This window comes from Anthonomus grandis, chromosome 22, assembly GCF_022605725.1.
Source record: "Anthonomus grandis grandis chromosome 22, icAntGran1.3, whole genome shotgun sequence".
NCBI lineage: Eukaryota > Metazoa > Arthropoda > Insecta > Coleoptera > Curculionidae > Anthonomus > Anthonomus grandis.
The window spans coordinates 36,560,898-36,588,322 of NC_065567.1; the positions used below are offsets into that span (position 1 = coordinate 36,560,898).

The 27,425-nt window shown below is 31.6% G+C and overlaps 1 protein-coding gene across 1 annotated transcript in view; it reads right to left on the reverse strand.

The window, feature by feature from the left end:
• Positions 1–1,694: 1,694 nt before the first annotated feature.
• The window catches only part of LOC126748887 (cytoplasmic FMR1-interacting protein), a 32,283-nt gene continuing 6,552 nt past the window's right edge, over positions 1,695–27,425 (reverse strand). Inside the window, exons 2-15 of the mRNA XM_050458418.1 lie at positions 20,587–20,766; positions 20,342–20,523; positions 19,885–20,215; positions 19,159–19,769; positions 18,971–19,101; positions 18,659–18,912; positions 18,462–18,604; positions 18,180–18,353; positions 17,875–18,127; positions 17,616–17,794; positions 13,540–14,164; positions 4,908–5,146; positions 4,702–4,849; positions 1,695–2,122 (exon numbers count right to left, since the gene is read on the reverse strand). Coding sequence (XP_050314375.1) covers positions 1,925–2,122; positions 4,702–4,849; positions 4,908–5,146; positions 13,540–14,164; positions 17,616–17,794; positions 17,875–18,127; positions 18,180–18,353; positions 18,462–18,604; positions 18,659–18,912; positions 18,971–19,101; positions 19,159–19,769; positions 19,885–20,215; positions 20,342–20,523; positions 20,587–20,766 — 3,648 coding nt within the window. The 3' untranslated portion in view covers positions 1,695–1,924. The remainder of the gene's footprint in view (positions 2,123–4,701; positions 4,850–4,907; positions 5,147–13,539; positions 14,165–17,615; positions 17,795–17,874; positions 18,128–18,179; positions 18,354–18,461; positions 18,605–18,658; positions 18,913–18,970; positions 19,102–19,158; positions 19,770–19,884; positions 20,216–20,341; positions 20,524–20,586; positions 20,767–27,425) is intronic.

The window sequence follows — 27,425 nt, forward strand, 5'->3', positions numbered from 1 at the left end:
TCAGTTACCTTAATTGTTCATCTTCTTGTGTTTGTCAATTTATACAATATTACTTCTTTGCTGGGTATTTCCCTAATAGTTCTTGCTAATTGGTAATAAAATTCATATTTTGCCTCCTAACTGTTAGATGCAGTTGACATGTAAATCTGGACTATATATTAAGTTGCAGAGTTTAGCATTGATCTTTATCGTAATTAGTCTCGTGTTAAAAGGATTCTAGCCCAGTACAGACTAGGGTTAAAATATCCTTGACCTGCACAATGCGCTTTGGACGAACTAACTATTCTGATATTTTACTTTACCAGGGTGTGAAACGAGACTGGACATTCCAAGTGGCAATTGGTATGTTCTTGGTAGTGAAAACTTTGTTGTCAATGTTTGTATATTTGCAAAGTTAGATCTTCTCTTTAATCTTGATTTAGTAAAAAGTATGTGTGTAATTTAAAAAAAGCTGTCCTATACACTCCACAATCGAATAAATTCGCTCTGGTCAAATATTAAAGGTTTATAACTGCCGCCTTTAGAAGATTCCAAGAATTGAACAGAAAAATGATCAAATTAAACGACTTTCCTAGCGTATTCTCCAGATCTGTCCCCCAATGACTACTGGCTGTTTGCAAAAAGATTAGTTTGAAAGAATAACTAATTACCGATGTTGAAGCCTATTTTTGAAGCAAAGATAATTGTTCTAGAGAAAAGGTATTCAAAAGTGAAATTTAAAAAAATAGAAGTGAAAACGATAATGCTACCATTTGCAACAGCAGTATATGATTAGCAACTATGTATTAAGTTCTTCGCCACTTATTTTACATTCCTAAAAGTACACTTTCTCCAATCTTTAATAAACAAACCTAAAAGCAAAAAATAATTTAATCAATATTTTTTCTATATATATTTTTCGGTATTCTATACCGAGTATAATCTGGAAAAAAATTCCATATACTGAAACCTTTCCCAGTAACTCACTATTAGCCCAGTAACTTTAGATATCAAATTGTAGGTAATTTTAATATATCAAGTTGTAATCGTATTTGTTGTTCCGCAAGGTGTGCAATCATCAAGTTTTTCAACTTTTTCGTTGTAATAATTTTCGAAATTGTTGCTAACGTTCCAATAAAAGTTGCGGATTATGAAATTTCCTACAATGTTTATATTCACAATTTTCTTGTGTGACTCAACATTTTGAATTAGACTGAACTGAAGCCATTTGTTTATAACATTCATTTGCTTACCACAATATAAATTTTATTTTTTTCTTCCATTTTATATATATTTTTGTGCAAAATCACACTTGACATATAAAATTGTTCGTTATTTCAATTCAAAACTTACATGCATCTTTGTAATTCAACTTGCCTGCATATTTTATTAAATAAATTAAATATTATTATTAAGTATTTACCACTTTCGGAATATAGTTCTATACGCATTGTGCATGCAAAAATGACGGAGATAATAAGGAAAAACAAATAACTTAACAATTTAGATTGTCGTGTCACAACATTTTAATTAGAAAACTCGGATTTAGCATCTTGGGATGGAGGTTTACTCAACTGCGTTAAAAATCGGGTGTCCGAAAAATATAGAATTTAATTTCTAATTTCACCGGACTTTTAATTCATTATTTGAAGTCACATTAACTAAATACCTATAAAATCTCACAATTAAATAATAATTAATCAAAAAACAAGTAATGGCTTAGAAGTGGATTTATTAATTTACGATTATGACGATATTATATTAAATATATTTTTATAAGTATATACATGTTTTGATAATATGCATCTCCTAAATTTTACTAAATAAATTACAAAAGTCTATAAAAGTTACAAATATAACTTAACAATACTATAAAACAGGATAAATTATTATACGGCTAAAACATTACTTTTTTCTTAATCTTACTCCTTTGGTTCACGAACCCCTAGGGTCGCGGGTCATCCGGAGCGTGGTAATGCTGCTGATGGTTTAAGGTGGGATGGACTGGTGGTGGAAAACATCGCACGTGTTCCACAGACAATTCGTCATTTTCGCCCGACTTAAGGAATTTATTTAGAATCGCGAAAATTTGGGAATTTAGTACTTGGAAGCGGCGAATCCTGTCACACATCCTTTTTAAATTCTTAAAAAAGAAATGAACAAAAGTAGTTATAATGACATTAGGGAATATACAGGGTGTTTCGGGAGGAAAGGGAAATATTTTGGTAACATATTCAGAAGCTCAAAATAAGATAAATTAACCCATATGTTTTAATTCGATTCTTAACCATTTCTGAAATTATCGACTCTAAAGTTTTTTTTGTAAATTTTTGTAATAATTACGTTCTCTGTATTTCTAACTCACGTTGCAGGTATTTCGTCATTGTTTGTTAATACCTATTTTAATTGACTGGTAATTTTGACAAGCATGCAGAGCAAAGTTTTCATTACGTAATGCCTCACACATTTACTCATAGGGAGTATGCTGACATGATATTCGCGTATGGTTCAGTGGCGAAGCGTGAACTTTTCTTTCGGGTAAACAAACAATAAAAATTGTTAATTAGAAAAAAATGTGTGTTCAATATGATTCACTTTAATGAAATAGAGAATGAAAGCGCATAAAATATTACCTCAAAGAAAAAAATATGTAGTGATATAAAAAAGAAAAAAATAATTACTACTAGCATAAAAAGGTAAATAGATAAAAATAAATACTACTGAGAAAAAAAACACAACATAGGTATAACCATAACTTATAAATCCATAATATCCATTATTTTAAAATTAATTAAAGACAAATAAAAACACAACTAAAATACAATTGCCAATATCAAACAGTCGTTCATAAATAACCCCTAAAATATCCACTAAAAAAATCTTTTCTATACACCCAAAAATAAAAATACTAATTATTAAATTACAATAGCACGCGCCCGCGCCAAATGCCAAATGCAGATTCATCAAAAAACAAAACTGAAGATGTATTGCGCCCGACCATATCAAGCGTGTCCATAAACAATAACCCGCAAGAGCATAATAAAATAGCTGGTCGACTTCGATAGACAAAAGCTCAAATGTCTTTCCCGCGAGTAAATTTTGCATACGTAATAGGCTGAATACTGATGCGGCTGGACCTCTGTCACCTGCTTGATGCGTATATGGTTCGATTAGATGCTCTAAATTTCGGAAGACAAATATCAATGTGTCTTCCTGGGGCTCGTATATATTAATTGGGTGTCAGCCCTGCATTTTTATTTTAATTGATGCGTCAGGCGGGGCGCGCCTTAGATATTATAGATAGATATTATAGCCGTTTAGATACTATATAATAATAGTAAGGAGAGCGACTACATTCTGTGTTATTTTTTTTTTATTTGAATTCAACAATTACATGAAATAATTACGTAATAAATTAATGAGAGATAACTGGATAATTTTGGGTAGACAGTGTCTACCTTGTCTACTCGTACGCTTCGCCACTGGTATGGTTTCTGTAATGGTAGCGCATTACCTGCTGTTGATGAATACCGACGTCTTTTTCCTAATCGAAGAATTTCGAATCGAAAGGTTCCTAATCAGACAATTTTTGCAAATGCTCAGGAAACAAGAATATTCCCAAGCGTAAGAATTAATTTTAAACGAGGCGGGACTAAATGTGGAAAATGATGAAAATGTTCTGGATATGGCTGAAGAGAACCCGGCTGTTAGTACGAGGCGGATTACAAAAGAACTTCGATTAGCATCACATGTGGACGTTTGGAAGACACTTAGGAAAAATGGTTATAAGCCTTTCCATATTCAACCAATTCAACATCTTCAAGAGAAAGATTATGGCTTAAGGGTTCAATTTTGCGAATAGAACCAACAAAATGGAGGCCTACATAAATACATTTTATTTAGCGATGAAGCTCATTTTACCCGTAATGGAATTAATAACCGATACAATGAACATCGGTGGTCAGATGAAAATCCTCATGCCACGTTTGAACAAAACTTTTAACATCGATTCAGTGTTAACGTGTGGTGTGGAATGCTGAACGACCAGTTGTTTGGTCCTTTTGTATTAGATGAGCGTCTTACTGGAGAAAATATTTACGGTTTTTGGAACCATTTAATACACATCTTGGATGATGTTCCGTTAATTGTTTGACACCGAATGTATTTTCAACACGATGGAGCCCTGCCTCATTTTAGTCGCTGAGTGCGTAATTTCTTAGACAATCGTTTTCCTGATCGTTGGATTGGCAGAGGAGTACCTGCAGTTTGGCCACCAAGGTCACGAGACTTAAATCCACTAGATTATTGCCTCTGGGGGTGGATGAAAGCTGTCGTGTACGAAACACCAGTAGAAACCGTAGGACTCCACAATCAAATTTTGAATGCTTCAAATATTATTAAAAACAATCCCCAAGCAATTAAACGTGCAACACGAGCGCTTAACAAACGTGCTGCAGCTTACCTTGAAGTTGGTAGGGGTATTTTCAAAAACATTTTAAATTAGTGGAATTTTGTTTTTTTACTAGTATTTGTTTGTGTTGCTTTTAAAATAAAAAAACTAACAAAAAACGTCAGAACCGATTATTTCAGAAATGATTGAAAATAGGATTAAAACATATGGGTTAATTTATTATATTTTGACCTTCTGAACATGTTCCCAAAATATTTCCCTTTCCTCCCCTGTATGTAAGTAAGCTGCATAAATACGTTAAAATATCTTACAATTCCTTTTACAGTTTCGTCTTTCATATCCACTCTTTGTACCCTAAGAATGTGGTAACAGAAATCTAAGGCTTCGAACCTTCTTTGCTGCCCTAAAAGTACTATCATTGTACAACCAGCCCAATGAAGGCCTTCACCAAACATTTCCCTGGAAATAAAATTTTTATTAGTTTTTATATATCTAGGTTTTTCTTCCAAATACGTACTCAACAGTATATTCATTTTCGCTAACAGGAATGCAGTAAACGAATTGTAAAGCCGACCATAGTCTATGGAATTCAGTGCATTCATCTACATTCATTACAGCATTTGCAGGAGGAGGCCCAACCCAAACCGGATCGTCAAGGAAACTTTTTAGTCTATTGAGAACAACCTCAAAAATGGACAAACCACAACACAGTCTTTCTCTTGTCAATAAATCTCCCTCTCTTGATATCATGGCTTGCTGGAAGAAAAGATTTTTTTCAATATTGTAAGTTAAGATAAAGGTTTATTTTAATGATTACGGTTTCAAAAACTTTCTACCACTCTGTATTCGCCAAATTTTGTGAAAATCTTTAGTACTAAGCCTTTTCAACCATTGTAATAGTGTATACCACTCATGCCTTTATAGTTTTGATCAATACAGAGTACAAAAAGTGCAAAATTTATGGATCAAACTTATCTATGACCTAAATATGAAAAGTAGAATTACATTTACCAGAATTACGTTTGTATTGTTTTTGTTTTAAAATTATAAAATATAAAACGCCATGTTATTTTTATGAAAAATTGCGATTTAAAAGGGATATCCAAACCTTAAATTTACGAAAAAAAGATACTCTGACAGTACCCAAATATCCCAAAACACTCTTTAAAAAATCATTCTCCTATCATTTGCCTAAATTATTTAATACCTTAAATATCAATTACATTTATATGTCTATCCGGTTTTTAAAAATTATTGTATAGAAAAATCAGTCCTTGATTCGCAGTAAGTGGTATTGTCATAGCGGTCGTTCCAGATTTATCTAATAACTTGTTTTCCTCTTTTTAATGGAAGATTTGGGACCTGCCTGCTCATGGTTTTGAAAACATTTGCTCCCTACTTCTGTATGGATATGTACAGTGTATCATAATATAATGTACAGTGCATCCGTAAAGTAGCGGATAAATTCAATCAAAAATCAAATGGAGCGTTTTTGAAAAAAATGCTCGAACCCGTCGACTTTAAAATTAGATTTAAGGTTTTTCTACGTGGAAATTAAATATACAGGATGACTCAAAAAAAGATATGACTCATCAATGTTTTTTAAATGGAAAAAACAATTTTTTAATGCAGAATCAGAAAGAACGCATTTTTTTTAGACAGGATATGGTACCAATGAATAGTGGTTACAAAAGCAATTTTGAACAAAAAATGATGAAAAAATGTAAAATTAAAGAAATACCTATAAATTAAATGTTGGTATTTTGGTTTTTTAGTTGTTGTTGTCAGTGTCAAAAAGTGAATATATTTTGTACAACAATTTGAAGTATTTTTCATTTGCAAGTGATGTCTATTCTTTTTGAGGGGCGAAAGCAGAGTCATCCTGCGTTTTATAAGTAACTACACTTTATTACTTACCGTTATTGTATGAAATATGAGAAAATTAACCGAACGTGAAAGAATCGAAATCTTGTGCATGATTGGTTTCGGAGATATGTCGCGTACTCACAAAAGGAGGTGGTTCAGTTGTTTAATGCAACTCATCCTGATCGATCGCCTATTAGTCAAAGCATGGTAAGCAGAGTTGAAGCAAAGCTTCGTGAATTCGGGCATGTTCGAGATACTCAAAAAGTTGGTCGGGGTTCAATAACTGAAAAAGGTGAGCTTAACGTTCTGTTAACCGTCCAAAATAATCCCAAAGCCAGAATCACAGGCATGGCTTCTAATGTTAATTTATCGCGATCTACTGTGCATAAAGTATTGAAAAAAGCAAAGTTCCACCCTTATAAAATATTCTTACTTCAAGAGCAATCGGAAGATGATTTTGATCGCCGAAATGAATTTTGTGGGCAAATGCAGCAACTATGTAACTATGTAACGGCCATGTGAACAGATAGAATTGTTGATACTGGGCGACCGAAAAGTGGTTAACAGAGTGTCATACACAACAACCTCAAAAAGTCAATTTGTGGTGCGGTATAGTGGAAGAAAAAGTTTTAGCACCTTACTATTTTAATGACAGTCTCACTGGTGAGAGGTATTTGGATTCTTCAAAATGATCTTATCACCGCTCTGATAACCCGACGTGTATCAACGTGATCTTTTTTTTTTCGTTCGCAATTATCTAGATAAATTTCCAAATCGTTGGATAGGTAGACGAGAGTTCATTGAATGGCCAGATTCACCCAGATACTATTTATGGGGATACTTAAAAAGTAAAGTGTATGTCCCTAAGCCAGTGAGTTTAAAAGATTTAAAAGAACAAATACGCCAGGAAATTAGAAATATTACTCCAGATGTCATTGACAACGTTCAAAAAGAATCTTTAAATCGCCTTGGTTATTGTCAGGTTGTTAACGGTGTTCAATTCGAACATTTAATTTAGATAGGTATTTCTTTAATTCTAAATTTTATCATAATGTTTCGTTCAAAACTGTATATTTAATTTCCACGTAGAAAAACCCTAAACCAAATATTAAAATCGATGGTTTCAAGCATTTTTTTCAGAAACGATCCATTTAATTTTTGTTGAATTTATCCGCTACTTTACCGATAAATCTATATAGTTATCCAGTGGAAGAAACGGTTAAAACAGGATTTATCAAGTAAACAATATTTTTATTCAGATTAGGGCTAAAACAGTATTCAGTACTCTTGTATGAAAGTAACTGAATGGCTGCAATTCTTTACAGCCCATTGTAAAACCAAGAAAATACTTATAATGCTAAATTATATGTATAAATATTGTAATTAATTTGGTGAAAAAATAAATAAATATTCTTAATAAACCCGCCAAGACAGGTTGCGAAAGTGTTAGGAGAAGGAGTAACAACCTCGTTAAAAAACTAGGGTTCATCTGGCCCGGATAATTAGGGTCCTGCCAGCGTATTGGCATTCTATACTATTATTCAGATCGGCCTTACTTTGAATCGTGGTAGACTATGTCTACGTGATATACCACAATTTTAAAGCCCATTTTATACTTCGATTCAGAGCGTAAGTAATATTTAGTATTCTGAAATGCAGTATATAATAGGTTTTATTTTAAAAGCAGTTTTGTAGTTCAATATATACTACGTCTCAGAAAAACAAGAACAGAGCGCGTATTCTGTATTCTCCTAGGAAAGAAATTTCTTTCTATGCAATACAAATTTATATGGCATAAAAAGATATTTATTTCTTTCCTATGACGATACAGAATACGCTCTGTTTTCCTAAATAGTTTTAGGGGTCATGTTTTATTGCCCATAATATTGCCATCTTGAATAAAGTAAGAAAACAGTATTATTTATTTTTAAATGATTACATAAAACATGAATTAAAATGATTCTTCTTCTCTTAAAAAATGTTCATTAAATTTATTTGTAAATATGTTTATTCATATTTACAAATGACATTAAGTAAAATAACATAAATATTAATTTATGAAACTATTAGGTAATTAAAATGTAACTTTTTGTCATTCATTATTCTTCAGAGAAATCGAAAAAAAAAATTATTCAATCAAATGTAAATAAAACAATTTTATACAAAAATTTTCAATTCTGAAACTTTTAATAAAATATACATTTTCGTACTTATAAGAAAACCTAAACTATGTTATCTATGTATTTACCTTAAAATGATATTTTTAGATATCAATAGTGTTTTCTGCCTTAAAAAAAGACTAACAACACGGCAAAAAAATTAACAGCTATCAAAACTAGCTACAAAGGAAAATTAAAATGTAAGGCATTTTAATAGAAATATTAACATATACTGCTGTAACTCAGTTTTCTAAAGAAAATATATAAAAGTAATGACAAAAAAAATTAATGTAAATTTTATTTTCTTTCGTGACATTTTGCATTTGGTTGATTCTTAAAAATATTTTCTTCTAATTTATGTTTCCTTTTAATGGTCTTTTTTAGTTCCTTGTTGGAAGGTCTACCCGATTGAATACGCTTTTTTCCAGATACGAATCCCTGTCTTATTCTTCTTCTACTAATGGAAGTAGGTTGCACGCCTATATATTTTGAAGAACGCCCCTTTTTTAAATTGCAGAAAAATGTCGCCAGTTGTGTCGGTGTGGTAATTTTATTTAACTCATTTCCTTTGATAATGCAGTTTGTTAACTCCACAGAGTGATTTTCAGATACCATTTTTAGCAGCCTGTCGAAATTATCTTTTAAATTATTAAGAGCTGAAGAGTGTTTTTTGCCAGCTTTTGAATCATTTGATTCTTTGTCTAGAACATTAGATTCATATATTTTTTCAGTTGCTGCAATGCTCTGCTGCGTTGCACTGTGACATGGTACATTACTTAAATGGCTTTCAGAATGATCACCTAAATCCATATTTTCAAAAAAAACGTTTGAAACACTGTGTCCAAGAGCTAGCTTTGCTTAAAATTTTTGTTGCACAGCACAAAAATGCTTACAAAACTTGCCGCCTATTCCGAATGTACAATCACACGTTTCCAAAGTGGTATCTACAGTGTAGATAAGTGTGTTATCATTACTGCTTGTTGCATAATATATATTTTCATTATTTTTTTCACAGTAGAGCTTTTCAGTTTTATCGCAAAATTTACTATACAGAATTTCATTTTTCGATGATCGACTACTAGCAAATAACAGCAAACGTCTCTTATGATAAGATTCAAAGACGTTAATAACAAAGTCAATTAGTGCACATATATGTTAAATGTCTTGCATCTTTGCAAAACGATATCTTTAAATATACGAATTGACGCTTCTACAAAGTTATTTGTATTATTTCCCCTAGTGATTAATGATGCCCGAAAACATAAACACCACTCTTCACTTCGTTGCCAAAGAGCACTAATGTGATTTTTTAAATGTGGGTACTTTAAAACAATATCATTTTTCATCAGATCGTTTAAAGATTCTTCTGCTTCTTCTACAGTTGATGCATACATTATGGCACGAAATAAAATCATTACAGTCTTCATATTTTCTTTGGGTATTTCATTGTGACTATCCCACAATCAACGCCAAAAAGCTTGGCAAACATGAATGATACAAAGTAGGAGCTTTGGCTTTACATTTTTCCGATGAAAACACAGATGTCAGCGCATTTCTTTCTGCTGAACTTCATCGGTCATGAATATACTAGGACAGCCAAAATTACCAAAACCTTAATTACCTAATGTTTCTTTAAGCAAGTTAAAGGCTAATGTATAATTTGCTTCCGTCTGAGCTGTATGTAATACACAAGCTAATGGCAAGGCTCCAATTTTGGAAGCGCACTAGAGTCGACAAACACAATTTCTTTAGAAAAATCTTCCTTATGAGTACGCATCATGATTGGTGTGAGTATAATTACAATCAAAGGATTCTCTTTAACCGCTATTATGTTTTGTCCTTTTTTATGGTAAAATTCAGCCTTTTCTTTTAGGACCCTCACCACTGAAGATTCATCTCGGCCTCCAAAATTTAAATTTCTAAAACAAGGAGAAAGTTCTACGTAAAATCGATAAGATATTTTCAAGGCAAGGCGATGTAGATATACAAAAAATAACTTACCTCCACTTTTCATACAAATCTTTTACTTGCCGTTCCGTGGGATTTAATTGTGCATTGGCTAATACTAAGGGTAATTTAGTGTGAATGTACACAGGTAAAGTAAATTAACATAACACTTACCGTAACACATACATTATAGCTCGTGTCAAATACCTATGAAAATATGATATATACCTATTTATATATATATTATTTATGAATTTACTGGGAACGACTCCCAGTAAATTCAGTACTGACAGTTGATAACGGTACATACCCATAGCCTCGTGTCAAATACCGATCGTTTTTTATAGTGTTTTTGTTGATAATTTTTATCAAAAAATCAACGGTGGCATTACATTTCTTGTCTCTAACTCTAGTGTCTTCCCTTTTTCTGGTTTTAGCTTTATTAAAACCGCTGTGCTGACATTTAAAAATTTTTCGATATACGTATCTCTTTGCTGATGGGTATGTATAACGCACAATCCAGTTAGTACTTGTTTTATTACTAAATATAGCTAACCATTTGCCACAACAAATACTATTGTCTTCAACATCTGGTTTTTTAAATCGAATTTTAGAACTTTAAAACCATCATTTGTGAGCTCAAGATATTCGATTATAGAATCGTCCTCACTACACATTTCCACTAATATATTTTTATAATCCATTCTAAATTTAAAAAAAAAACGAACTCCCGATAAACCTTGTTTGATCACGTAAATAACAAAACAATAACAAATAATATAACCCAACGTTTATCCCACATGCATCACCGAATCTGAGTCGCGGTATAAATCGGCTACGTGAGGCGCAGCAATTGACATCCATTGCGTACTGCATTTCAGTATTTCAGTGCGCTAAAGTAATAGCGAAGCTCTGAATTGTAGTATAGGATGGCCTATGAAATTAGATAATGCATATGGCCATAGTCTACCACGATTTAATGTAGTGCCGATCTGAATAATGGTATAGAATGCCAATACGCGTCCTGCCAGGATACGGCAAAGCCGCTGCCTTGTGCTTCGGATGTTGGCTCATCAAAGGCTAGAAAAAGAAAACCTTGAGAAAAAAAATCACCTGGCTCTCCATATCGAAAGTTCATCAGGCCAACCCCATGGAACTCGTCAAAAGAAATATATGGTTAAATAAACCAGTTTTCAGCCTCGGAAGTTCGAACGGAACAAAAAAAGACCACAAGCGCAAAGAAAACGAACTGTGAATTCTGGAACCTGGAAGGTGCAGGGTCTCCCAGAAAATGAACGAAATACTGTCTGAGATTAAAGACCAAAACTTAGATATAGTAGTGCTAACAGAAACATAGAAAATGGGACAGAGATCATAAAGACTCGGACAGTATGACCAGTTCTTCAGTGATGTAGGAAAGGATAAACGGGCCCAACAGGAGTTTCGATGAAGATAAGGAAAAGACGACGAAAATTCATAACATCGTGCATAACATATGTATATAATGATGCACTTCGCATTATCTAGCGACAAAATAACAGTAGTAGGGGTCTACAAAATAAACGACAACTGTCTGAAAAGGAAGAATTCTTTGAACAATTTAATAATTAGATGCGCATGAGAAATAGTCTTGCTTGGAGTTCTACACGGCAGAACTGGAAAGAAACAAAAGGACAAAACCATTGGCCCGTGCGGCGAAGAAGTGGTCAACGACAATGTAATGCGACTAATAACAGTTTGGGAGCAAAACGAGCTACGAATCCTAAATACATTTTACCCACATCGCATGATTCACAAATATACTTAGACCCAGAAAAGGTGAAATCTGAAAACTAAAATAGACTATGCTTTAGCTCAATAGAAGGCAAAGATTAAGGTTCAGGAGGTTATAACAATAGCCGTGTTAACGTATTAACAACATATTAAAGACTGTATTCATGAAGCGGCAAAGAAAGCACTGGGATACCAAAGAAGGACACAACAAGGAAAACTTTACTGGTGGGATGATGATAATGAAAGGGATATTAAAGAAAAGAGAGGCAAATACAAGAACTTATTAAACTCAACATCCGATGAAGACAAAACAAAATACAAAGAAACGGAAATACAAAAGGACGGAGAAAAATAAGTTGAAATACGACGTCTATATAAACGTTATAAAAGCAATTATCTGAAAAAAATAAAAATGTCTAAGTAGTCTATTGTAATATATTCGTTTCAAGATATAAAGCCGCAAATTCCGTAGCACTTTCCTGAAACATGCTTTATATTATTATGAAAATGTAAATACGTTAATTATTCTGCTAGTTTTTGTACAATTTTATAAGTATTCTGTAGTTAAAGTTGATTCGTAGGGTTTCTTTAGGGTTCTACTTACGTTTGGTTTATTATTTTTTTATTTTTATCTATAGTGTTTAGTTTTTAAGTAGTTCATCTTGTTTGAGAGCCCCATTTTGGCCCCAATTTAGTTATTAGGTTATATTATTGTAAATCCCTGTAGTTCTAATTTTCTAGAATTTGTATACTTGCTTGCTTTGACTGTCAGTATTCTCCTAAAACTATTGATCTCTTTGGGCAAAAACAATGAAGATAATTCTAAATATTTCGAAACTGTTCCATCGGGTTTTAAAAAGGACGCGCTTCGTGACAATTCATTCAGTTTTTAATTGTTTAGTCAGTTTTTACAAACAATTAAACGACAGTCAAGGCGAGTTAGGTTAGTGTTTTTTGACGTTGACAATAAAAGTGTGTTCCCGAATTTCATTACAATATGTTATGAAAAACATGGATTTTCTTGAAAGATAAACTCTTATCAAAAGCAAATGAAAAGTATTTAAATATGGTTACCAAAAACACCTAAAATTAATTTGTTTTTTATACCGTTCAGGTGTCATTTAATATTTCCATAAATGACTTTTGAATTAAAAATATCAAAACAATTAATAGTTCCATTCTCCGATAATCTATTTTTCGGTTTCTTTTATAATCAAAGGTGTCTCCGGTAAAGCCTTTTAGCGGTGCCTTAAACAAATATACCACAAAATAGAATATTGGTGGGGGCAACTAACAATTCAGTGAAAATTGAAATAGTATAAAACTGTTAAATAAAACTAAGTCTCAGAATTCTATCGCATTTCCAAAATTTTTTTGTATAATTCAAATTTCCCTTTTACTTACTTTTGCCGTTCCTAATTTTTCAATATTAGGAACGATTTGTAAGGCAGCATATTTAGCTTCTAATCGTTTTTGCTTAGTTTCTAACTTCTCGCCCTCCTTGCAGAATGGCCTTGGCAAGATATTTTGAAAAGGTGCCGCTTGCAGAAGGTCACAAACTTCTTCTTGTGATAAAGCTTGTTCCATGAGCAAACAAAACAAAATAATATTGCCAAATTCTCTAAAGTTATGGAACAATTCTGTTCTTGCGTCAGGATATTGAACAATATCGTTAAGTTGAGCATGGTAATAACCAAGCACGCCTGGTGATCCATAGTCATATCTTGGAAGCTTGCATGCCTTAGGCATAGCTTCCATAAGAGTTTTAGTAAATTGTAACAAGTTGCCTTGAATCAGACTTTTTACAATTTTTAAAAGCTCCTCCATGACTACAGCAATTCCTTGATAACCCAGAAGCTTGCAAATAGTGTGAAAGTGTTGAGGTCCTACAAATCCTGAATATTGAGTATATTGCGCTGTGTACGCTAAGTTTAGCTGTTTAGTTCCCCAAAGATAGTGGTGAGACATTTGGGGAGGTCGGTCCCTAGTTACTGGATGAGCAAATGAGACACCTCTGTATTTAATAAACCTAAAAATAAAAACTTGAAAGAGATGACAGCGATAATTAATACAAAATCATAATTATTTTTCTCAAGTTAAAGGTGTACTAACTACGCCACTAGTCGCCGAAAGAAAAACTAAATTAACATCCCAAATGTGTGTTTCTATACCATAATATCTTGTTAAAAAATTCAGTTGATTATCTCAAACCATCTTTGAAAATTTATTAAAAACAAAATGAAACTTATAACAACCTGTATCTTAAAAACCAGGCATTTCAGCACCCACATTTATATGAACTTTCTTCCAGGAATTTGAATAAATTTTCTATACACTGCTATTCACGACATACGACACAGAATATTTTGGCAGAATATTATCAGGGTAAAAAAAATAAAAAGTGGGAATATCAGAGGCATTCCAGAAGTACCTTTTAAAATAATTTTTTTGACATCCAGGGTGTATCAAAGTGCTGAAATATATGAAAGTTATGTTTTTTAAATGAAACACGTTGTACATTATTTGATTTTTGGATTCTATATCGTAAATAAAGGTAGGTTTTATAAAGGTTTACCCAGCCTAAAGATTAAAGTTTTCGAAATATTTTGTGTTTTGTGAAAATGCAATTTCAATAAAAAATTCCTTAACATGGGTTTTCTCTTTTTTTACCGTGTTTGCACTGAAGAGCACTAACCTATTATATTTTACATTTAATTTGTAAAAAAAGGTACTATTGTATACAGGACGTTCAAAAATTAGGTTTAAATTATTACAGTTTTTACAAGACAATAAGTTGCTTAATTTGAATGGAACACCTTATATTTTATATCACCAATAAAAATGACAATAAACTCTTTTTCGAATTTAATAAGGTATCCTATACCTATACCTAAACTTTCACATTTTTATAAAAATTAAATCTTTTAAAATACATGTTGATGCTTTGCTATTTATTCAATACTTACTGAGTAGGCGATGACAGGTTGGCAGGTCATATTGTTTATAACTTGTTTGCCAGTTACTTAAATCCTGTTTTGAAGTTCTGGTTTAATAATTAAGCCTTAAATAGTTTTTTTTTGCTTAAATTACTTTCTTGAAAATGAAAGTCTACCCTACAGGACAATGAACTGACATTGTACTTATTCTTGACGAATGTCTCCAAAATAGCTTGTTAGCGTGTCAAGTCTACGCTGAAAGGTTTTTCAATAGAAATCATCCAAATAAGACCGCTTTTGAAAGACTGTTGGCTCAATTTAAAGAAACTGGAAGTATTGAGTACAAGACGAATGCTAAAAGAAAACCCAAGGAAAATAAAGATATTGAGTTGGCCGCTATTGCTGAAGTTGTCGAAGATCCTCAAATCAGGCAGAACCAAATTGAAGAAAACATAATAGGGTAGTAAATCGAAATCACTTTCATCCCTGTTGAAAATATTCATCGTCTTTCTTTTCTCCAAGAACTTTCGGGAAATGATTTTATGATTTTAACAGAAGAGTTGAATTTTGTATGTGTGTCTTGGATAAGGTTGTGGATAATAAAGATTTTTTTTAATAATATTCTATTTACTGACAAATGCACTTCACAATAATGGCTCAGATAATTTTTTTTTTTTTATTTTTAACAGATAATTTTTATCATTACTCCGATTCCAATCAACCTGTGCTTAGAATAGTCCATAGTTAACGTTTATAAATGATCTGTTAATGTAAGGGAGAAATAATAATGATTTTCCCGTATTATTGAAGAATATTCCTCTACGCCTTCGAAGAACTATGTGGTGGTGTGCATTTCCACCGTGGGGTTAGACAATTTTTAAAGAATAATTTTCATAATCGATGTATAGGAATGGGTAGTCCTATCAAATGGCCTCCAAGATGTGACAACGCCAATTTTTTTCTTATGGGGATAAATAAGATTACCTGCCATAAATTACTTACTTTTACCTACAAAAAATGAATATTTCAATAAAAAACTACAAGAAAATAATAGACATGTCAATTTGTTATCGCCCACTATGAAATATTATGTTTTAAGTTTAAAAAAATTTGCTTTTTAAATATTGCTTAGGAGTTAAGGTTTAGGTATAGGAAAACCTAATTAAATTCGAAAAAGAATTCATTGTTAGGTATTTGGTGATATAAAATACAGGGTGTTCCATTTAAATTAAGCAACTTATTGCCTTGTAAAAACTGTAATAATTTAAACCTAATTTTTTAACGTCAAGATTGACAAGACAACCAGATTGAAAGTCACTGATTATGCGGTTATCATGAAGATAGTTAACAAGCTGCGTATACACCACTTTTTCCAGTATTTTGTTTAACGCACATAAAATATTTATCGGTCTTAGGTATTTATTATAAATATTTATACTTATCTATTCTTGATACTTTTACTGGTTCAGGTATTTCACGAGTTTCAAGAGAACAATTTATTGAATTAAACGGTGGTTGTTTAATATTCACAAAAGTAGGTTGATATTACTTGTTTTGATATTACTTTATAGTACTTGTTTTATTCGCCATGTTAAACAAATAAATTATATGTAAATAAATATGTGAAATAAATAAATTAATATATATTTCTTTAAGTTCTGTATAATTAATTAAATTAAAATGAGAAAATCTACGGTCCAAATTACGATACTGGTTTACTAAGTATAATCCTCTGCAATATTTATTCTATCTACATCTAATAGAATTTGATTTATACCGTCTATAAAATAGTGATTCAATTTGTTGGATAAATTATTTTCCATATCAATAACTTCGCCGTTAATTTCCACTTCCTGTAAATTCATCACTTGCTTATTTTTTTGTATAAATTCTTGCAAAGTTTTCCACATCTCTTTTGGATTTCCCCATTTTCCATATATTTTATCTTCATAGTTTTTTTCTTTTCATCCCTTCTTATTTTTACTGCCAAATTTCGTTTTTCTTTGTAATTATTAAAGTGTTCAGAAGTTTTATTTATTTTATATAACTTATAACTTACATCCCTATTTCTAGTAGCAGCTTCCATAACATCATTCCACCAAACTTTATATTTCGGATAAATTTTAACTGTTCTTGACGGAGTTATAATATATATTGCATTTATTATGATAGATACATATTTTATAAATGATAAAAAAGGAAAAGAAGTGGAAACAGTTCTTTAAAATATTCATCTCGTTGAACGCATTTGATTCCCAATTATTTTTCCTTGAAAAAAGATTTTTGTACAAATTTTAATACATATTCACTCTCTATTACAACAAGCCCTAATAAATTCATTTAATTAAGAAAGATTCTTACTGTAGTTTAGATGTATCTCCTGAAGATGCTAAGACGAGAAACAAGTAATGAGTAATTAATAAAACGTTTTGGTAAATCAGTTAAAATTGGTGAAGCGGTTCTCGTTTAACCTAACATGTCCTTTTTTAAATCAGCATGTTGAAACATTGAAAATTTGGCAATAAAAAAGAAGTGAGTCCTTACCTATTCGTTGCTGCGTTATACACATAACTTGGTAAAAAATCATAATTCAGTTCCCAAAAAACATGCAAAGTTATTCGGCCATAGGGGGCAAGAACATTATGATTTGCCTCTCTAAACATAGAGTCAAAATCATCGAGTGCCAACCATTTGCTTAACAATTTATGGCACAATCGATTGACCTAAAAAATATATAATTTTATAAATAATATACTAATAAAAAATATGAAAATTGCATTAATTTAAAAAATTAAAGCCTTACTTGTAAAAGTCCATCCAATTCGACTACCCCAGTGATATCTCCAGCCTCAAACTTACTTATACCTAAATCTAAAGACTTTTGCATATCGGCATTAATTCTCTGGGTAATTAATTTATTTAGGTCTATAGATCGACCTAATAATTGCACATGCCTTTGTTTCAGTAACGTTTCATATCTATTTGCTCGTGGATAGGGCAACAGATATGCCCCTATTGCTGAACATTCGACTCTAAATCTTTTATCCAAAAATATACTAAAAAAAAAGAATAAAACAAAGAAAGCAGAAAAAAAATTACAAATAATACCTTGCTGCTAGCTGCTTATAATACGCAAAAATTTGTTCGCTTAGCTTGAATACAAACTGGTCAAAACACAGATTAACTTCAGCTTCAACTTCGTCATACAGAAACTGTTTTCTGAATATCGTTAATGCATATACAGCACTATCGTTATAAAGATCAAGTGGGTATAGTACATATCTTAAAAACATTATATTTGTTTTAATATAAAAAATATATTGATAATAGACAATTTTAATTAAGTAATGGTTTAAATAAATTATAACTATTTGCTACGAAATTACTTACTCCATCATTGATGGTTCTTTGGTCTTTAATATGTGATCAGTCAATATCCAAGGCATAGACATCTCAATAGGAAACTGAATTCTTTTTTCCATGGTTATTAAATCACTGCACTCTTCATTATGTTGGTGTCTTACTGTACATTTCTGAAATAAAATAATAGCAGCTACGGCAATTTTTAATAAATCTCAATGGCTTACGTTTATTCTTCTACCCATTGTCATTTCAAGGTAGAATTCTCTGTACCACAATTGTGACAGGTCACAACATTTCTGTAAATATTCGCTAAAACTGAGAAGGTAGTTCCAGTAAAACGAAGTCTTGTGAAATTGATCAATTTGTACGAGATAAGATCCATCAATGTCTTTTCGTAAAGTCTTTTTGCCGCCGGATTTTTCTGATATCAAGCATTCCAGCATAGTTCTAACCATATAAAGTTGAGTTGAGGAAGGCCCTTTAAAAATAAATTATAGAAGCACTCAAATGATAGGAATATTACGGAGTAATCTTACCAACATTTCTCTTGGGTATCCTCAAATTAAAACCACCATCTGGATCTTTTTTACCCTTCAAAGCAGGATCTTGGTTAGGGTCAATACCTCTTTGCCAGTCTGCACATGTTTCCCTCACAGACATGATAATACTACAATTAATAATAGATTAAAAAAGAACGTTATATTGAAAAATTAACAAAGCATACCTTCTTATAAGATCCTTTTTGTTTTTCACTGCTTTCCTTAAAGGCTCCCTTAGACTAATTTGTACAAAATCTTGTAATTCAGAATAAATATTCCTCCTAATCGCATCTGTAAAAACAGTTTCCATCCTGGCCATCAACACCTGCAAGCCTTTAATCATGGCTATCACTTCAATAAGGGCAAACTTTTCTTCTTCAGTATAATTGTACCTTGTTGCCCTTTCATACTCCTCAGCTTCTTTGGGACAATCCTTGTTCTGATGGTGATCAGTAGGGTGTAAAAGCTTCCATGAGTAAAGTTCAGTTACCACACTAGTCCACTCAGAAAGCAACTGTAACCCTCGTAAAGCAAGATCAGCAGTTTCCTTATTCTCAGTGTCAGTACCACACTCTTTGTAAGTAGTAGTTACTTCATTAGAATATCTAGAGAGTTCTGAAATGTACTTCACATGATCTTCACGAATTTGGGGCAAATGCACCATTAAATCAGCTTGTGGGGAAGGAGTTTGGCTACTTGATAATGGCCATTTACTTGCGTCAAAATGTTTGCTCCTTTTTATATAATTGAAAGGTGCAATCTGCATGTCACCGAATAGCGGAACAACTTCCAAATTCTGAAAAAAATATAAATATAATTTTAGGTACCTATATATTTTCTGTTATAAAAATTTTTTGATATTTTTAATTGTATTTTTTGTCAACTTTCAAGCTTTAGACTACAAGACTTACCTTAAAAATCCTATCAATTTTATCCAGCTTAAGCTTTTTCTTCTGGTCCAATTTATTAATATTGCATAATTCACTATCCATTAAAAACAGACCAAAGCCCATTACTTTTACAAGCATATGTTTCTCACTTGGGGTGAGATACATTTTTGATTCAAACATATGAACGCAAATATTCACAACATCCGCAAGAAGCTCTTCATATCCTGGAACCTTTTCCAGGTTTTCTTTCACTGTGTCTCTGATCTTATTTTGTGTTGCTAGAAACATGGATAAATTCTGTGACTCTTGCAAGGTCTGAGAATCTGACATGACTTTTAAAAACTGAGCTGCTCTAAAAACATAAAATGAGTAGTTTATTTTTCACTTATTTATAATTAAGATGTAAGTAAAAAAATAATTGCCAACAGAAATGCTGTTTTAGGTGATTTCTTTTAAATAAGAATTTTATTCTTCTAACCTTCTATATGTAGAATAATCATTTTTCACACTAGATTTCATATTTTTCAGTTCATCCAATACAGCAAACATGTTTATAAATTTGCCTAGAGTAAGGAGATATGCCTCAGACACAAAGTCTTTTCTTTTTTCTGCATGACATAACCTTTTAACTTCTTGGGAGAATCTCTCAATCGCCTTTCTCTGCAAAAATGTTTGAAATCAAAGTATATTATATGTGTTAATATTTAAAACTATGAACTATACCTGGAAGTACATAAAATTCAACAATTTATTCACTTCAGGTGCCAACACTTCTACAGTTTTTTCATAGATTTCCACCCTATTAGGCTGTTCATTTGATTTTGGTTGGGGTATTGCACGCGAACAACATCTCCAAGTATATAACATGACCGCATGTTCTTGCCCTTCATCTAATAATTCATTCTAAAAAGTGGGTAGTTGCTAATAAAAGAATTATAAAATATAAAAAAGATTTATTTTCAATGTATTATTTAAAAGTGTGTTTCTCAATCTAAAAACAGATTATTGTAAAGAAAAACTGACGGAACTTTGAGAAATAGGCAATATAGATATGAGGCTGCAGTTTTCTAATAATAATACTAATTACCCAATTTCCAACATAGAAACTAATACTAATAAATTATAACTATACTATAAATTAAATATATAGGGTAATAAATGAAAAAATTGATTTTTATTCAAAAATCCAAAACGAGAATTTCGTACATTATCAGGCTGACATTCCCGACAAAAAGAATAATTACGGACTCTTGGTGACCATTTTTAAACAATAAACTGGCATTACACATGACTATGTTTAGATAGTCATGCAAACCGAGATATTAAGTTACAAGCGTATACACCACACATTAAAGAAATTTGTATATAACAATACCACGAGTAAAGGAAATATTAACCAGAAAAACTGACAAAACATTATTAGTTACAAAGTACTCACTTAGGCCGTCATAACCGTAACCACAAAATCACAGATTTTGACATCAGGCATCACAAATTTGGTAACAGAATAAAAAGAACTAATTATTTGGCAAACATTAAAATTTATTAATGAAGAGGATGGAAAATAAAACACTAACCAAGTAATACTTTATAATATATTCAGTATATTTCTATTTTTACAAAATATCAAAAAAATTCTGAACAAGTATGCTACTCATATTAGTCATGGATATGAAACCGGCTTAAATGTTTAGTCTAAAACTTAAATATCTAGTCTATTCAATAATTGCTATCAGTGCTGAGCCAGGATTTTGTTGAAAAAAAATTTCATATGTTAATCCACAAAATGTTTATTTATTCCCCTTTGATACTACATTTTCATCTTCCTTTTTGAAGGATCAATACCATAACATTAAAAAAATATTTATTTTGTAAGGGATGATACCATGTTCATATTCTTTTAGAAATAGACTTATTAGAGGGTTTCTAGTCCAAAGTTTTTCATTTGACTGCTTTTCATATAAACTAGTTATATAGTATAACTTTTCATACTTCTTGTAATAAATCTGATCCCTTTATCTGCTTGCAATCGACGAAGTAAAATTGTTATTATTTTTTTAACCGATTAGTGCATGAACTTATAAAAATTGTTTTTTATGTATTTTTTCTTTATAAATTAGTTAAGTGACTTAAATAAGATATAAAAAAAAATACAAAAATCAAATATTAGTTTTTATTAGTGTGTTATGATCCGTCCCTCAAAAGGGACTCCATGCATAAAATACATAAAATTAATATAATTTAGTTTATGATAATTTTCGAAACAATTTTTTGGATGAAGTCCACAGTCACATTTTACACATAAAGTTACTTTTCTTCTTGCATACTTGGCACCTTCGATCAGATTCATTGTACCGAATTAAATGTCCTATATTATCAAATCTAGAGGCTTTATGAACTGGAAGCGTAGTTTTTCCTCTACTTGGTTTTTTACCATAGGACTGTAAAAAACTTACGGCGATATACCTCCGAAATTCTAGTAAGGAGGCACAATTTGCATCATTTGGTCTTAGCTTTTTCGTAAGTACCCAGCCATTTGAAATGCATCTAATAAATATGAAACTATTGGCCAATACCATTTTCGCTGTCGCATTCTTGTCCTATACAAAGCAATCAGCTCCCATTTGGGTCAGTTTTTTGTTTCGGCTGGATACAATAAACCCATTCTCCCATGTGTTTATTGTATCCAGCTATAATTTTTGGTTGTGGAATTTGTTTTTTAATTTTAGTTTCCTTACACCATCTAGATGTGGTAACAATGTCATTACTTTCGAAGTTGGTGCCCAATGTCACAACCTTGTTGTCCTTCCATTGTACATCTTTGTTCATTGTACACCTTCCATTTCTGCATCTGATTTGCCAGTGTAAATCTCAAAAGAAATCATGTACCCATTACTACTGCATAGAGCCCAGTTTTTGAAGCCGAATCTTATCGGCTTACCCTTGATGTACTGTTTGGCATAGTGTTTGCCATAGTAGGGTATCATGCTTTCTGTTTGATATATCTTCTGTTGGATTCCAAAACATCCTCTTGTTCAGATATTTTGCATAACCTGAAAGAAGCATTCCTCCAAGTAGTACATATAAGTCTTCTTTTGTGGAATTTAGCTCCTTATTTTTTTGTTGGCCGTATTTGTTGGTTTCCTCAACAATTTTCGATGTGAGATCTTCATCGAAAAACAGTTTTAAAAAATCTAACGGATTTTGGGCTTCTTTCTCTTGAGATGGCTCTCGTGGCACACAGTTTGTATTGATAAAAAAAATGGGGGGATCTGCGTTCCATTCGTATAGCTTTCTACGTTTGGGGGTTGAAAAATTGGCTTGACTTATACTTGACCCAGGTTTAGAAAGCAGATCTGCTAAAGGTATTAGATCTTCCTAAAGAAGAGATAAATCCTTAGACTTTGGAAATAGTTGGGCTAGAGGAACTAGATCTTCTTCGTCAAAATCATTTTGTTTTCTGGCTCTTACTTCACAATTTTGCTGAAATATTCCACGGCATAAGCGATTTACATCTCCGATATGCTCATCATCAGAGCTGTCGCTGTCTTCTTCTGTGTCTTCGCCCAGGTAATCAGGAATTCCAATGTAAACATCAAGATTTTGTTGAACCTCACCGTCATTTTCTTCAAGTAATGTCTGCAATTCATGCAGAGATAATCTGCAAAATACGAATTACGAATTATACTGAGGATTGTCTATTTTGCATAGAGTCCCTTATAAAGGACAGAACAAATATTTATGTCTAAGAAAACAATAACACATTTTTGTTTTGGAGACAAAATTGTATGATGATTCTAACCTCAAACACAACATATTTACTGAATTTCTTTATCCTGGTTTCAAAACCTATTAATATAAAAAATTAAAACTTACCCTCCATTTCGAGTAAAAATATTCAATAGAAGACCTGTAGGGATGCCACTGGCAGAGAAAATATTTTTTTTTTGCATAATACCAAATTTCATAAAAATGTCTACAATATTGTTTATGTTATTATTAATAAACTGATGTTTTTTAAAAACTTTAACACCCCGTATCTCAAAAGTTAAGACGTTTAGGACATATGTACATAGAAACTTTTTTTCTTAAAATGGGTTCAGAAATCACCCCCTTAAATATTAGCACGTCTTTAAGGAACACCCTGTATAAATCATTTAATTTTTTATAATTTTGATGCATTTTTTCTGCTGAATATTTCCAGAGGAATTTCAATAATAGTATGTTCAGGACAAAATATTGAATTTTTCTGCAGTAAATTTTTAATCACTCTTTAGAAATTTTTCTGGTCATTATTACTTATTTATTTATTTAGACATAAATTTCTTACAGGCAGGTATTTACAGGAAATGTGTATGAAGTCTATGCATTTGAAACTAACATAAATACAATTTAAAATTTAACTTTAAGTTTTTAAAAATAAAAATATATGGATATAAAATCCTGATTTAGACGCAAAACCCTAATTTGACAGATATCACTACCTACTTGGCTGTTATACTTCCAAGACTTCATCAATTGTTTATTGTATAATGATATCAACTTGAAAATTGTTATTTAAATGTATTTTAGCACTACTTAGGAGTAAAAACTCGAATAGCATAAGTACTTTTTATCGTTATTAGTGTGTTAAGTTTGATAGTACCAAATTAAGATTTTATTTAAAAAACTACTTTGTTTAAATTATTACTCTGGGTATTCCTAAACCCCTGACAAGGTTAATGGTTGGGAAACTGTCACAAACTAAGGAAATTTTATTGAAATTGTATCACATTTATGAATAGGATTTTGACTAAGCACATTATTTTGATCTTGCTGAGCGCACTACATGGTAGGGATTATTGTCAATTTCTCGACCTCTTCATTGATGACAGTTTAAGGTTTGACAACCACATTTTGGGCCTCGCTGCTAAACTTTCTTTTGGTTGTTTTGCAGTCAGGGTTGCCAGGCATGAGTTGGGGGGGTTGTTTGCTCGTTCAGTTTATTTCGCCTTAATAGACTCTCATATCCGTTATGGGTTGCCATTTTGGGGTTTGTGCTCCAAGGGACTCCTTAACATAATTTTTACTATTCAGAAAAAAGCATTAAGGTATCTGTGTGGTGTTGGGCTGAGAGTCTCTTGTAAACCTCTTTTTGTAGCTGAAAGAATTTTAACAGTTTTCTCACTCTTTATATTGGAAACTGCAACACTCATACATAAGTCCGTAAGTCCACCATCCTGCACCAGTCATAATACTCGTCAAGTGGGCAACTTATCTCTTCTAATCCCCACCTCCTCACTTACGAGAAACTCTCTTATATTTATTAGTCGTAAAATATTTAATCATGTTCCTTTTTCGATTAGGACTGTTACAGACCTTAAAAAGTTTAGGAGAGAACTCAAGAAATTAATCTTACCAATAGCTTACTACAGCATTGAAGAGTATTTTAACGACTCATTTTAATATTTAAAATTAATTATATATCTGTTGATCAGATTTATTTTACTTATTTTTTTTTTTTATTATTCTTGTTTTATGTTGGTTCTCGCCTTTTCTTTTCTTCTTTTTTGGTTTTTTCTTTGAATATATAAAATATGCTTCTATGTACAATCAAAATCGATTCTGTATTCTGTTTTTGTCCTGTATCCTGTATAACCAAATAAATACTTGTATTATAAATTCTAGGATTAGGAAGCTTTAAGCACAAGTTTGTAAACTTAGCAAATAATTTTGACTTCACAAGTGAGAGAAAAGGTAGGTTGATATCTGGTGCATATGGAAATATATTATTTAAATTCAAATATATTTATTGTCTAACAGGAATCTAATCCACCAAGATGATAATCACCAAGACAATATATCAAAATATAAGTAATAACAATTCATATAACATGAAAAATAATAATAATCATATATAAAAATATAACTAATAGGTAATCATAAAATATGTTCCAGAAGAAAAAAATATATAAGAGGCATATTAACTAAATAGGTTTACGATATTATTTGACAATAATTTTTTTAAATGACAAGAAGACATATTAAAGATATTGACATCCAAACTCAAATGGACCAAGAGCATGCTCTGTATAAAGGCTCTTTCTTTGCTAAATTTGTGCTATGTGTTTGTAAGTAAAAAATGTTTTGTCTTCTAATATTAATGTAAGGCACAACAAAGTGTAGAGCTGCTCGCAATTCCGGGCAGTTAATACGACCATTAAATAATTTGAAAAGAAAAAGCAAACCTGCACATATGGTTTCCTGATGAAGGGAAAGCATATTGCATCTGCTGAGTAACAAGTGCTGATCGTATCCTTATTCCGGATAAATTCCATCAGTTTTAAAAGCGATATGTTTCAGAAATTTACGTTGAACAAATTCAAGTCAACAATGTGAACAGTATAGTTTGGATACCAGAGTGGAGCCGCATAAAGTAATCGCGATTTTATTAGGGAATTAAATAAGATGATTCTACTTGATATACTAGTGAAGTCTGATGTAGCTATTATAATAAAACCAAGAGATTTTAAACATGACTTTATGATATTATCGATATGACAGATTTCAGCAGGTACAAATTGGGGATGCTAGGTCGCATCTTATCAGTGTGACCTCTGGGGTTCCACAGAGTGGTCATTGTTCTCCCCTGTTGTTCAATATTTTCATTAATGATATTTTGGTTTGCTTTAAAAATAGTAATTTTTTGTTATTTGCCGATGATTTAAAGTTTTATAGGGTGATCAGTTCAGAACAAGACATGGTTCTCTTGCAAGATGATCTGAATAGATTGTGTGAAAGAAAGAAAGAAAGAAAATGTGCAATATTACGTAAGACAACAAAATCTTGTGTACAAGCATCCTAAAAACTAAAAAATTCCAAATTCACTTTAAATTTCAAATTTCAACAAACATAACATCTAAAACACTTTACCATAAAATTTACACACATTACCAAAATTAATCATAACAAAACAGATTGAGAAAAAAAAAGCATCTTTTTGATAAATTTCATTAAAAAATAAATAATAAATAATAATAAATATAAATAATATATAATAAATAATAAAGTGTGAATGGTGTGTTGGTAATAGTTTGGCTCTGAATGTGGGTAAATGCAGTTACATTAGTTTCTACAAAAGAAACAAACGGGTAACTTCCTCCTATACTATTGATAATGTTAATCTTAGGTACACTGAAGTAGTGAAGGACCTTGGTATCTTTTTTGATGAACAATTGAATTTTAATACCCATGTAAATACTATTATAACTAAAGCATCTAAGGTCCTTGGTTTTGTCCTGCGCAATTGTAAGGATCTGTCGGTTGAAACTTGCAAAAGGTTGTACATATCACTTGTTGTCTCTTTGTTGGAATATGGATCAATGATTTGGTCTCCTCTGTACACTGTGTCCCAATTTGGTTGTATTTGCAGGTTATCTCTGTTATTTTTAAAGATAGAGATGTGCGGTTTTCGCGAACCTGTGTCACTTTTTTGTAAAACTTTTATTGCCGCAAACAGAATTGAGATACCTTTTTTTGTTTCTGAGATACAGGGTGAAATTGAAAATTTTCACTTTTTGACG